Here is a 14,333-nt window from a genome sequence, read left to right on the forward strand (position 1 = left end):
CATGCAATTATATGAAGCATCATTTTTCTCTCTAGCACAAACAAATGACAGTCAACAGTTTTCAACATAAAAAAAAAAAACATTTATGAGATATCGAAATACTAATGTAATGTGTACATGTATATTACATGCATGTATGATGCAGTATATGTAAGAACATTTTTTACCCCATACACAATCCATTTTTAATGCATTTAATTAGGTTTATAATATCATTTCTCAATTGATTTTATAATTGATGAATTATAATTGGCAGTAACGCAATAACTACATATTATTAAAATGTTTGAATTATATAATTTATTATGAGTTATCACAATATTTTAAAAAGATATCTAGTAAATATAAAGAAAATTAAACCAAAAAAATATTTTCAAAAATATAATATCGAAAAAGAATTTAAAATATAGCATATTTGAAATTAATTGAACATTTTTTTCATCTAAAATGAATTAAATTTATAAAAACATTTCAATTAATTTATTTAGTTAATATTAATTTGCGAAATTTAATTATTATTCAGGCTAGCAATAAAATTTTATTATTAAAATATTTTTAGATACCTATTTTCTAGTCTGTTGTGTATTTTCTGATATGTTTATTATAACGAATTTATATTTTGAAGCGTGACTTTTCGTTTTATAAAAAACAAAAATGCATACAAGTTATAACGAAAATACTATATACTTATTTGCATCAAAATATCTACTAAATAATATATAAAATATATAGTTAAAGAAAATTAAGGTGTGTTTTAATAAAAATTTCAATTGAAAAATTCATTTCATTTTTTGAAAAATAATTTATTATATAAAAAACAATAAAGCATTTTATTCCTTAATGCTTTGAGTCTTAGAATTTCATTGTACTTTGATGTAGTTACGGACAAATGAACCAATTTGGAAATTTTATTTCGGGATAAAACTGATTCAGATTCCCCATGATCTGGGCGTCTCGGGTTCGAGTCCCGACTCGGGCATGGTTGTTCTTCTTCTGTGTTCTATGTGTGAGGTATGGGAATGTTTCTTCTGGAAAAAGGGCTGAGCAAGCGAATGTGACGCGTGAAGTCGACTTTTGGCCCTAGATGGCGCTACTGAAAGAACAAGAGGCGCTCACTCGGCTTAGATCGCTGACACATAACTGTCCTCGGGCTTGTAAAGTGCCATAAGTCACAACAACTGATTTAGTAAACTAATATAAGTGCAGAAAAATAACAATGCTGGCTTTTCATTAAATATATAATGCATTATAAATAGTCTGTTTTGTAATTAATTGCGATCAGCTAATATTAAATACTTTAATTTTCAAATAAATTTCTGGAATCCATTTTATTGTAGATGATTCTTCATATCAAGGCCTTAATTTTTAAGAGATTATTACTTTCAAAAGCATACCAAGGAGCTTAATTAGGTATCTGAAGTTATTTATTTATACAGAATATCACGTTTTCCTTTCATTTTATGTTTCCTTGAATAGTTCTACAAAATAATTTATTGAAAATTGCATCTATATTATATATTTTTATATAATTGCAAGAATTTTTCAATGTATGTATAAATAATATAAAAAATAATAATTTTTCTGAATCATTTAGAATATTTGAACATTAAAAATGCTAAAATAGTCTGTAATTTGAAATATGAAAATAAAAAGTATAGATTACCATGAAATTCTGTGAATGAGAATGATGATAATTCGTTTAAATATTTGAAATTTGCATAAAATATTATGCTTTTGAACAATAGCAAGTTATTTTCCCCACACGAATGTATGTAAGTTAATTTTTTAAACAACATCAAGTTATATAGCCGATATTTTTAATAATATAAGAAATATGAATTTTGCCTAATTTACTCCATTCATTCATTTTGTAATTCATTCATAATAGTGTTTCATTGCAGCTCATTTAGAATAAAATAATCGGTATCTTAAAATATTATATGAAATTCTTACACAAAGAAATTGTTGCTATTAGCGATAGGCGAGGATCGAACTCGCAACCTTATGGTTCGTAGCCGAGTAACAAGACCACTAGACAAAAGAAATTTCTCATGCCTCGTAGCTGTTATCTGGCTTATAAAGCGTCACCACATTACTCCCCCTTCAGTGCGTCGGAGGTGAGACGAACGATTTTTTGACCTGTTTTTTTTGCTGTTATTAGTGGTGATATATTGGCTGTAGCGTCTTATCCATTTTTTTTTGGCTGATTATTTATCAGCTTTATTTATTTATTGGCTGATTATTTATCAGCTGCATTTTTTTTGGCTGATTATTTATCAGCTGTTTTTTGTAATTTATTGGCTGATTTTTTATCAGCTTTGATTTTATTTATTTCTGGTAGAGGGCGCTACAACAGTTGTATGAAGGGTTTTTTTTTTTTTTTTTTTTTTTTTTTTTTGCGTATTACGTCATCGGGTCACCAATGTTGCTACTGGCGATAGGCGAGGATCGAACTCGCAACCTTTGGGTTCGTAGCCGAGTAACAAGACCACTAGACAAAAGAAATTTCTCATGTCTCGTAGCTGATATCTGGCTTATAAAGCGTCACCACAAAATAATTCAATTTATTTAAGAAATGGATGATATGCTGTTTCCATTATGAAAAATATTCTTAACTATAATCAATATCTGAAGGAAAAATTGCCCAACTAGTGCTCACGATACGTATTATGTTACATAGACATTATATTTTAAGAAATACAATACTGCATTTCATTTGCATCAGCAAATATCTTAAATAAGTACCTTGTATATATGTAGAGACAAATCAAAATAGGAACCTGATTTGTCCACCTTTTACCTGAAGTAAAGATGGACGTTATTTAAACATTGAACAGTCTAAATCAGTCAGAAAATATTATTAATGCGTTTAAACTTATATAGCATCATTTTTTTTATATGTATGCTTAAGATTATAAGGTTTCTAAAAATTATTGGCCATAGTCATATCTCTTAAAGATTTGGATAATGCTTCAGAAAGTTAATTTGAACTTCAGTTTATTTAAATAGTTCATTTATATATTCCAAATTTATAGATTCTGAATTCTTAACAACATAATAGAGATTAATGATATGACAGTGATTTAGGTTATTATAAAGATTATACACATTTTTAATATAATTACTGATTTTTTTAAAATTACATGTCAAATATAAATATTTTAGGGATGTGTTATTTAGATATAGAAATAAGTTGAATTTATATTATGATTTATTAATAATAGTTGAAATAGTCTTGATTGAATTGAGACACGAAGAAAAAAAAAGCATGTCAAAAAATGAGAAAATAGACACTTGGCATATAAAAATGACAATTTTATTTCTTTCAATACAATTCCAGTGATGAAAACGTGAAAAAAGTGGTTAGATGACTATATAAGCTTACAACTTCGCTATTTCATAGTGATATGTATTTACTGTGATTTCTTTACAAATACAAATAGCATTACATATTAAATTTCAAGCATAATTTTATGTACAAATTACATATTCTAAATGAAATTTCTAATGAAACTTTATTCGTTCAGCACTTTATAAATAAAATATTCTTCACAGAAGGAAAAATAAATATATTACCCTTTTATTAAAATTTTGGAATATGTAATTTCCTGAAATTTAAGACGAATAGTTTTGAAATTCATCAAATTATTTACACTGCAACATTTAACTCATTTTTTTTTCAAAATTAATTCAGTATTATATTTTATGTTACAAATATCAGATGACAAAAATTCGTATCCAAAATAATATTAAATAAATGCAAATGTATTAACTAATTTCCTAATCCCATTAAGTGAAATTTGTTAGTTTCTTAAGGTAAAAAAATATTAAATGAAAAATAATTTTATTAATTTTAAATTTATTTATAACGGTTTTATATAAATTATAGTTAAATTCGGGAAATATTTAAAATATTTCAAATTGAAGATGTTTTTACTTCATAAAAATACAAAAGATTTGGAAGAAGAATGAAGATCATTTTAAAAGGAGTAAATATATCTATTTTTGAAGAGATGAATTACAGTGAATGTTAATAACAACGTTATATAAAAGAATCTTCAAAAAAGATGATAGATCCACAATTTGACACAAAGAAATATTAAGAATTTATATCAATGCTAACATAAAAACAAACATGAATCACTAAAAGCAAATCAGAACAGACATTCAGTCAGAACAGAAATTCTGAATTACAATTACATTCATGATTACATTTATCATTTCTAATACATCACATATGATTTATATATTCATATTTTATTTAAAATTTTTAATAAATCTTAACTAAAATACTATTTTAGTTATAAATTGATTTCTTGATTATTGTGATTAGAAAATTTCCTTTTAAGTCTTTTTATATAACTAAATCTTAAAACACAAGATGTTTAATTTCAAATAAAAAAATCTAATAGATAAGCACGTTTCTTGGAAACATCTTTATTAAAATACATATTGTATTATAAATATATTAAAATAATTATAGCTTTCATTCTAATTTGAATTAAAGCGTTATTTTTTTAACTTAAGCTGATATAAAAATCTAAATAAAAAAAACGCAATTTTAAGGATAGAGTTAATTGAAGAGTATATAGATATTTAAATTTTTTTATAATCATATAAATATCTAAAGCAAATTAAATTCAAATACTTCATGCAAAAAATTTATCCGACATTTTGAAGAATAAAAATAAACAGGCTGTAAATCATTTTAATGATTATATATTTTTTAAAAATTGAACTAATATTTTTGACAGATAATTGATACATATTAACAAAACAAAGTGAATCTGAAATAAATGTCCCTTTTCAGAAACTTTTAAGGAATCGGTATATTTTACGTTTTGTCTTATAAAAGCAAAATCCTCTAATTTTTACAAAAGAAAGACAGATAGAATTTTTTAAAAAAAACTTAGATTTTTATTTATATAATATTATGCCTAGTTTTTATCTATGCATTTTTGGATTAAATAAGCGTGAACCGGAGCTTAACCCCCTTCTTCGTCAAATTGCGATAACCGTACTCTCTAGACTGGCAAACCTATTATCTTTCGCCTTTATTATGCGCTATGATTGTACATCTGCTCCCTCACTTTTGAACATTTCGCAAAACACGGCGCAAGAGCTTTGTTAGCGAGTTAGCAATTTTTGAAAATTGCGCCAAGCAGGGGGTTAAACTCCGGTCGTACCTTAAATAATACCTAAAACATACATATAAGATGAGTTTACCTTGGTTTTATTTTTTATTTTAGAGTAACATGTTTAAATAAAAAAATGCTTGTAAATTATCTTTCAAGATCTTCAAAATTTTTTATAAAGAATATTCTCAATAAATATTTTTTTTTAATTTCTGAATCCAAATAGTTACAGCTTAAATCTCTCAAACCAAATAGCTATATCGTCATTGAATCTAATTAATTGGCTCCTGTAAAACTGTGAAGTTATATATATATATATATATATATGTGTGTGTGTGTGTGTGTGTGTGTGTGTGTGTGTGTGTGTGTGTGTGTGTGTGTGTGTGTGTGTGTGTGTGTATTGAAAATAAATTGATCGATGTTTTTTGTATTTTAAGTAATATAACGCTCATCTAGAATTCTGTAATAAAAATATCGAAAAAAACATATGTATACAAATTTTAAATATAATCCATACTAATCAAATGAAAAATTAAAAAATATATTAAAGACTTATTGATGAGATCATGAAAAATTCTTTAAACAAATGATTTCGATTGTTTGCAACATACCATTCGTTACTAGCCTATTTTGTCATCATATCTAATATGCCTAAATATAATAAACAAGTAAGCATCCATTGCTGAATTCTATAAATGTATATCGATTTATTTATGTACACTAACTGGCAGTGAAAATACCATCCTTTCGAAGACACAAACTCGATAACATCTGTAACATTCTTTTCACATTTTTTCACAATCTTGCTTCCAATAATGCTCTATCTAAAGCTTTAGAACGACAATTAATTCCCAAAGAAAAGCAACGATATTTTTAAATATTTGAATTTCAAAATGATTTGTGAGAAAAAAACTTTGTTTGAAATATATTTTGATACTTTAGTATAGGAATTTTTACATTGTGATTTTTTTTCTGTTCAGTGAAATTTTTATGGTGTTTTCAGTAATGATACATGAATAAAGAAAAGTAATTCTGAGAATTCCCGATTCTGTCCCCAAACATTAAGTATTCTTGTATTCTAAAAGAAAAATAGTTTAATTAAGAATTAATAGATATTATGAAAATAAATTAGTACTGTTTTAAATTTTCAATAACAAAGAATTATTTTATCAGATAGAAATTGATTTGCCATTCATTAAGTCTGCACTGCAACCGAATTGATATAAGGAATATTTCATTGATTTTTATCAATTTTAAAATTTAACAACAGATGATATTTCTACAAAAACTGATTAAACCTTTTTCATGAAGCCCATGAATATATTTTTAAGTAAATCTCGTGCATTTGAGATTTGTATGCATACAAAAAGATAGTTTGACAAATATTATATTATTTAAAATGTTATTTTATCATTATTTAATAGTAAATCTAGTAAATTATATTGGTATTTTTAATGTCACATATTCTTTTAAATATTAATAATAAAATACAATTTTAAGTGCAAATAAAATTTATAAAACTGTTTTTTTTTGTTACAAAAATGATATAAAACTAAAATTATTTCACAAATAAAACATTATTAGAATAAAGAAATACAATTTTACTGTTATCCATAGAAAATAAGAGTTAAAACAATTAATATATATGGCGACATATCAATTGAAATCATTGTTTATGAACTGCAGCAATATGCAGTTCATAAAAAAATGATTTCAAACAGCAAATTTTAATGTATTCAAATTAAGAATAATAATCATCATCCTTTTTCAAAATCATATATCATTTAAAAGAGTAAACATAATTGCCTTATAATATTATGCAATTAAATTTAAAGTAAGTCCACAATAGTTTGTTGAAAAATTAATACATATAACCTATTTAGATTTTCAATTCAGATGATTCCTTTTCCTCTTTCTTTTTAAAACAATACGCAAACTTATACAATAACAAACTATTTAATCTGTACAATCTTAACAAAATTAAAAAATTTAATCCAGAGCTTCTCAACTTTCTTTTACTTCGGCATCATTTATTTACTATGCAGAGGAATGATTTTTATAAATAATTTTCCTACTTATTAAAATGTATTTTATGTTATAGGTTTAAAAATTATTTTTAGCGTATTCAAATACATCAAAGTCATCTGATTAACCTAACATATATAAATAAATAAAAAATGAAGTCACCAGTTAATAAAAAAATAATAAGGAATTAAACTAATGTATATTTTATAAACATTTGATGAATATTTTGTAGAAACATTTTTATAAATTTATTAAAACGAATTCCGATGAATCAATTCATTGTGACACAAAATTCATTAAAGAGACCTCATTTAGGGTGAGGTATTATAGTTTAAGAAACCCTAAATTAATTAAGTTTCTTCACATTTAGCAATAAAGGTACTTAATCTGTTTTCCCTCTTCAAAATTTAAACACATTCTATATGAGACTCAATAATATCCATATTTTCAGACTGCAACAGATTCTTTCATGACAAATAAATTTCCAAGGCCATTTTTTGCCATTCCATCTATTGTTATTCCTATATGATGAGCTGTTTATCAAAGGACAGTTACTTTCAACTCGTCCATCGATAGTTGTCTTTCTCCCAATCTTGGATTGCTCATGTCAGACATCGCAGATTCTCGTCCTGAATATGACATTTGACTTTCTTGACAGCGCAGAAGGCTACAAAAAGAAACATAACATTATAAATGTAATTGCTTAATAAATACTAATTTTTATGCTTCTATAATTATGAATATTAATTATTATGTTTATAATGAAATTCCATTAATTATTCAAGGTATAATTTCAGAGGATGGTAAAGAGAAAGAAAAAAAAGTAATTAAAGCGGTTGATTGAAATTTCTATCATTAAATTAAACGAATTTTCTTATATATTAAAATTAAATCAATCATTTATGATAATAGCATTTCATTCTGATTTGAAATGAAGAGAGATAAATTATTTTTAAGGTAACCAAAGACAACTAAATTTTTATATAACCTCATTGTACAATTTTAATAATATCACAAAAATAGATATACAGTTATTTTATTAATAAAATAATTTCAAAAAAAATTAATTGAATTTTGCAATTTTTTGACATTTTTATTTATGGGTGTACAAATTCAATATAAATATATTTTGCCTTTTTAGACTTTAATTATTTTAAATTTATTATTGAAAATAATCTGAAATCAGGATGTCGCTTTGTCACATTATGGTTATTCATTCGGTAAAGAGCATCTCATTGCTTATGAAGTCATGAGTTTCATGGATCTTGTAATATGCGAAGTAACTTGAAATGAGTAGCTAAATTGAGGTCTAATAAATTTATGAATTTAAATTTCCAAATTTTTACTTCTTTTATCAGATAAATGAAATCTTATTTGCCATCACTGTGCATTCAAAACTATGCTAAAATATTCAGCTTTATATCAAAATAAGAATATAATTTTCTCTCCTCCCCCCGAACCCCCCCCCCTCCTGTATCGTAGGAAATTCTATATTTTTAAACATTTTTTTCTCTTTTATATAAATATAAAAAATATCCAGAAATAGATAAAAAATATTACATTTCAAATAGATAAAAAATATTACATTTCTCATTAAAACTAATTAATAATATCTTTTTGATTTATATAACATTTCTAGATTTTCATTCATAAGATGTTTTTAAAAAGTTCAAACTAAAGGAAATAATTCAAGATAATTTTTCACATTTCCTTATAAACGGTAAATGTATTTTTGCACTTGTTGCAATTTTTATCAATTTCCCTCAATCCATTAAATCATCAATTAATTTTAAAGAAAGTCCATTTCTTTGTTGAATGACTTTTGAATAGTACAATAAAAACCTTCATACTTACAAACTTGATAAAAATGATTAATTGATTTTTGTATAATATGCATTTGTTAAAAATCAATTTTCCATGCAATATATTTAGCTTAAACTAATAATCTTTATTTAAATTAATACACATTCTGACACAGATAATTTCCCAGCATTCTAAGCAAAATTCTATAAGATATTCAATCGACTTTAATTTTTCCAGAAAATTCCTCAATGCATTCTAAAACGACTTAGAAGCATAATTAATATTATATTTTCAAAGACGGAAGCATCCATAATTTCATTCGAGACATTTGAAGAATGCTTTCCTGTCCAAAATTGGAGCTGTTGGACATCTTGATGGATGGCTATTTTCTAAAGAGTTTCGACAGATTGGCTTAGTAAGACAAGGAAAGGATCCCTGCTCTGATGACTTATGATCGCAGGCATTCCTTTTATTAGCAGTGGTTAGCCAAAATTGATGATTATGGCGGGGAATTTTAAATCAGAACTCTATTTCTTCGAGATTAAAGAAATATTGAGCAAAATGAGGAAGTAAGTCTTTATAAATACCAAGACATTGATAAATAAATATAAGGCCCTTTTATTTATTAGATCTTTGTTCATGGAATAATGCTTCGAGTGGTTTATAGAATATGATAATGTGTATTAAAATATTTAAAATAAGTTCGATTTCAGTTAAGTGTTTTTATAAATTTATAAAATCCCTTATTAAAAGTGATTTATTAATAAATAATTAAATTATACTACATAATTAATGACTTTAAAAACTGTGACATTTTTAAATAAGTACTTGGGGGTATTCTAAGTAGTCTATGATATGTTTTTCTTTATTTTATAAATGCTTAATACTTCAAATTATATTTCATTGGGTTTAGTTTAGTTATATTAACGTCTCGCTTTAAAGGATTACTAGGGATATTTTGGGATGGACCTCGTAATTTTAACTGCGGCCAAATGACAAGGCCATAGTCCCCTGGCAACCCCCTTTCAAACTTACACACCTCACCAGCGGGAGGTGTGGAAGTTTGGTTCCGATGGATTTAACATGCATCAGACCCGCTGAAACGTAGGTTCTTCGGTGGAATCAGGTCTCAAACCTGGAACCCTAATGTTCCGAAAACGAGATCTTACCACCAGGCCATATTTCATTGGGATTTTACAACATAAATTTTTACTATTGGATTTTCTCTAATAATCCCAATGAAGCTGACTGGTGTAAAAATTCTACAATATATGTATAAATTTGAAATATTAGGCCACAATCATGGACAAAATAAAATAGTGAAAATAAGATATCAGAATAAAAAACACAAAAAAAACCCCTGTGATTTTACACCTACAATTTCAAGAAAAAAAACACACACTATTTAATTTGAATAATAATTTTGAAATAATAATAATTTTACCCTAAAACTTTATAAAAAATGAAAGTATCTATCCATAACAATGATAGCACCCTTCTCAATAATTTGATAATAATAAGAATAGAATATTTATTCCCTTTTGGCAGCTTCAGTGTCAGATTGCTTTCCAATCTGATGATTGTTAATACATGATTTTTTTTTTCATGTTACAGTTTTTTGGATGTTAAACTGGTTACATCAGGAGATAAAGTATAAGGAAAGATGTTTGATTATTCAGCATACGTTGTCTAATTGGAAAGCCATGAGTAATGTGTTCACAGAAGTTGAATAATTTTCTTAGCAAAAGAAAGGGAGACTAAATTATTCGCGAACGAACGCTTCTTTTGTCTCAATACTCTGGTATTAGGGTGTTCTTAATTATGAAGATCTGAATAATTAAAAAAATACAAAAATAATATAATAATTTATTGCAAATATAAATAATTTAAAATATAAATAAATATAAATAATTTATTGCAAATATAAATAATTTAAAATATAAATAATTTATTGCAAATATATTATGAAGAATATATTTGTAACATTTAATCCATTCCAAGTAAGAAAAAGAAAAAAAACAAGATAACGGCAAATTTATAAAGTTATCGAATTAAGTCGACACAGTGCCATCTTGATTATTTGTTTACATTTTAATGTTTCGAATTATATTTTAATTATATTATTTTGTAAAATAGTAATCAATGACTGCATCCAGCAAAAAAAAAAAAAAAAAAAAAAAAAAAAGAAAAAAAAAAGAATTAGTTAAAAAAAATTTTTAAAATTAAAACTTTAAATAATTTTTTAGCTTTATCTAAAATTTTTACGGCCTTAAAAAAAATGCAGATTTTTCTACAATATTTTTTTACAAGTAGCTATTAATATACTATAAGGAATTTGCTATGGATATCTTCCTATTAAAGAAGTATATTTTATTATTATTATTTTATTACGATACTCGCAATAAAATTTTAAAAGAATACTTTAATTTTGATTTTGAACTTTCTTTGAAAAATACTGTACGTCTTACAGCTTATTCCATTGCAAGTTTCATAGAACATATTTTTTAATACATTCGCAAAAATTTTACACCTCAACGTAAATTTTCACAGAAGCCTTAGGCTTTTAAAAAAATAACATATAAAAAATTAAATTTATGAAATAAATTTAAAGTTTTCATACATTAATAACATGATATAAAATCCCCCCAATTTGTCTATAACTTTTATAAAATGGTAACTAAATTATCCTAATTGTTTTAAATCAATTAAAAAAGTTTAGTAAATAAAATATTATGCCTATGTAACGAATACATAAAGAAAGCCTGCACTGAAGATCAATAAATATTTCAGAAATCTAAATCACAACAATTTAAAAAAAATAAATGCATATCTCAGAGATTATTAAATGCATATTTCTGAAACAAACGTAAATTGACAACTAATATAAAAATAGAAACGATTTTATTTTCATTATTTTATAAGCCAAAATTTGTCGAAACCTGTAAACGAATAAAAGCAAATCTAAAAAAAAAACCTCTAACATAAACTTCCATTTTTATAATGAAAGTCGTATGTAGACAAAACTTTCAACTTACTTCCTTTAAGTTTAACTCTACTTTTGCGAGTTGTAGAAAAAATAATTATTATTTTTTCTATCGAGAACTGTTCTAGCAGACAATGTGAAAAGTTGAGGTGGCAACATTGCTTACATTTTTCTATTACATCAAAAATTCTTCAATAATAATTGAATTTTATAGCCACATTTAGAAAGATTCAAATTTTCATATAGGCAAAAAATAATTTCGGATTTTAAGGATTTTTTTTGGATATTGTCATGTCTTTAGTCATTTTATAAGAATAAAATGAAATGAATAAACAATAAAAAAAATAATAATATAAATAAAATAAAAATAATATAATACAGCATAAATAAAACAATAAAAGAAATAATATAGCATAAATAAAATTAAAAAAATAAAATAATATAAAAATTGAAATAAATAAAAATAAAATAAACAGAAGAATTGTCTAGATACAAAGGAATATGAACTATTCTATAAAGATATGATAGATTCTCTCTAGTACTTTTCTATTTAAGTCATATACAATTAATTTAAAACATTCCAAATATCTTCAAAGGATTTAATACATGTTATATTTACAATAACTGAAATAATTTTTGACTTGAAATTACATTTAAAACAATAAATGTGTAATAAATTTGTATGTTATTCATTCCACGTATAACATTTGAGACATGAAGAAAAATTAATTTCATATAAATTTAGGTTAGTTTTCTGCCAACTAATATGTTTCAGGAAGCCTTGTCTACATATAATCTAACGTCTATGCTTATCATCACATAAAATCTTTTGCTGTATTGCTTAAAGATTCCGTATTAAAAGCATTTTGAAGTCTGGAATGAATTTTAAACTGACAGAGATTATAAATTTTTGACATATTTTTTAATACAATTTTGGTGAACAGACATCATTGCCAATTTCTATATTTAAAGAAATATTTTCAAGAAAATTGTTAAGAATAATTGTGATTATTAGTTCCTTAATTACGAATTTGATAATTTCAGCAAATTTATATTTTGTTCCTCATTATAAACATAATTACATAATATAAAAAAATTCAATAATTATTTCAAAATTATCTTTAAAACTCTATTTTAACAGCTCAATCAACCATTTGCGTTTTTTATCAATTCAAAAGCAAGAATTTCAGGTAAAAACATATTCAGAGTAATTAGAAGGTATTCAAAATAAAATTATTAATGATTTTTTTTTCAAAAAAAGGTTAATGAATATGCAAATAATTGTAACTACAGCATCATTTTTATTTTTTAATGAAAACTTTGTTTTCTGTTTGCAATCAAGAGATGGCGCTCTCACACTTTACAAGATACTCTATATTTGCTGCTGTCTCGGAATCTCATAAATTGTTCTTTTAAAATATTTAGTTATTTAAAATAAGTTAATTAACAAAGGCAAATAACTGACGAATAGATCAGCATCGAAAAAATGAAATTATTTAAATTTGCGGGAAGTTGTATTTTCAATATTTTTTTTTCAATTGAAATAATTGTCACGTGCTTTAGAAGTTTTTAAACACGGAATCAAACAGAATTCTTGGGAGCTTTCCAAACATTATCCGACATTTCAGCCAAACACGACTGTTGTAATTTTATTTGCTGGATAATTCATTGGAAAAATAGAGTAAATTTTTCCTAATTTAGATTAAATAAACAATGTTTGAAAGGAGTTTGAAAAATGAAAAAAAAAAAAAAATAACAGAAATAAATAATAAATAAAGATTTTAAGTTGCAGGTTGTATTATTTAAGGATGGCCTATGAATAATTAATCTATCGGTAGGAGCAAGCTAATATTTTTTATGCACTATTTTTATTTCCACGCATACGAAACTTACATGAAATATTTTCTAATCATCAAATAATAATAATAATAATCAAACTTGGGATTATGATGAATTTCCATGTTTCAGAAATCCCCGTCTGAAGAACATCGTGTTGAATTTGTGTTTGCCTGCCTATGAAAAACATTGAATACAATTGAACATGATATTTACAAAACAAGGATTCTCTGTATGTCAGTCTGTACTTTCGCATCCATGTAAAAGCCAAAACCCTCAAAACGAAAGGTTTAGATGAATGAATTTTGGTATTCTTCAAGTTACAAAATTTGTAGATATACATAAAATTTTAGGTATTTCACACATTGGTTGAAAATAGACTACCGCTATGCATATTCGGTTTCCTTTTCTGTACTATTAAACATAAAAAGCTCGTGCCTGGGTGTCTGAAAATGATATTCTGAACACTCATTGAGTCTAAACCTTTTCCCAAGATCCACTATTTTATGAGGGGGAAAAAGTATATTTTGGGGACTATTGAAAAAGTTTCG

The 14,333-nt window shown here is 25.0% G+C and overlaps 1 protein-coding gene across 1 annotated transcript in view; it reads right to left on the bottom strand.

Annotated features, from left to right (window-relative positions):
* Positions 1 to 7,486: 7,486 nt before the first annotated feature.
* The window catches only part of LOC129963859 (uncharacterized), a 30,709-nt gene continuing 23,862 nt past the window's right edge, over positions 7,487 to 14,333 (bottom strand). The window contains exon 5 of the mRNA XM_056078437.1: positions 7,487 to 7,827. Coding sequence (XP_055934412.1) covers positions 7,701 to 7,827 — 127 coding nt within the window. The 3' untranslated portion in view covers positions 7,487 to 7,700. The remainder of the gene's footprint in view (positions 7,828 to 14,333) is intronic.

This window comes from Argiope bruennichi, chromosome 3 (assembly GCF_947563725.1).
Source record: "Argiope bruennichi chromosome 3, qqArgBrue1.1, whole genome shotgun sequence".
NCBI classification, from domain to species: domain Eukaryota; kingdom Metazoa; phylum Arthropoda; class Arachnida; order Araneae; family Araneidae; genus Argiope; species Argiope bruennichi.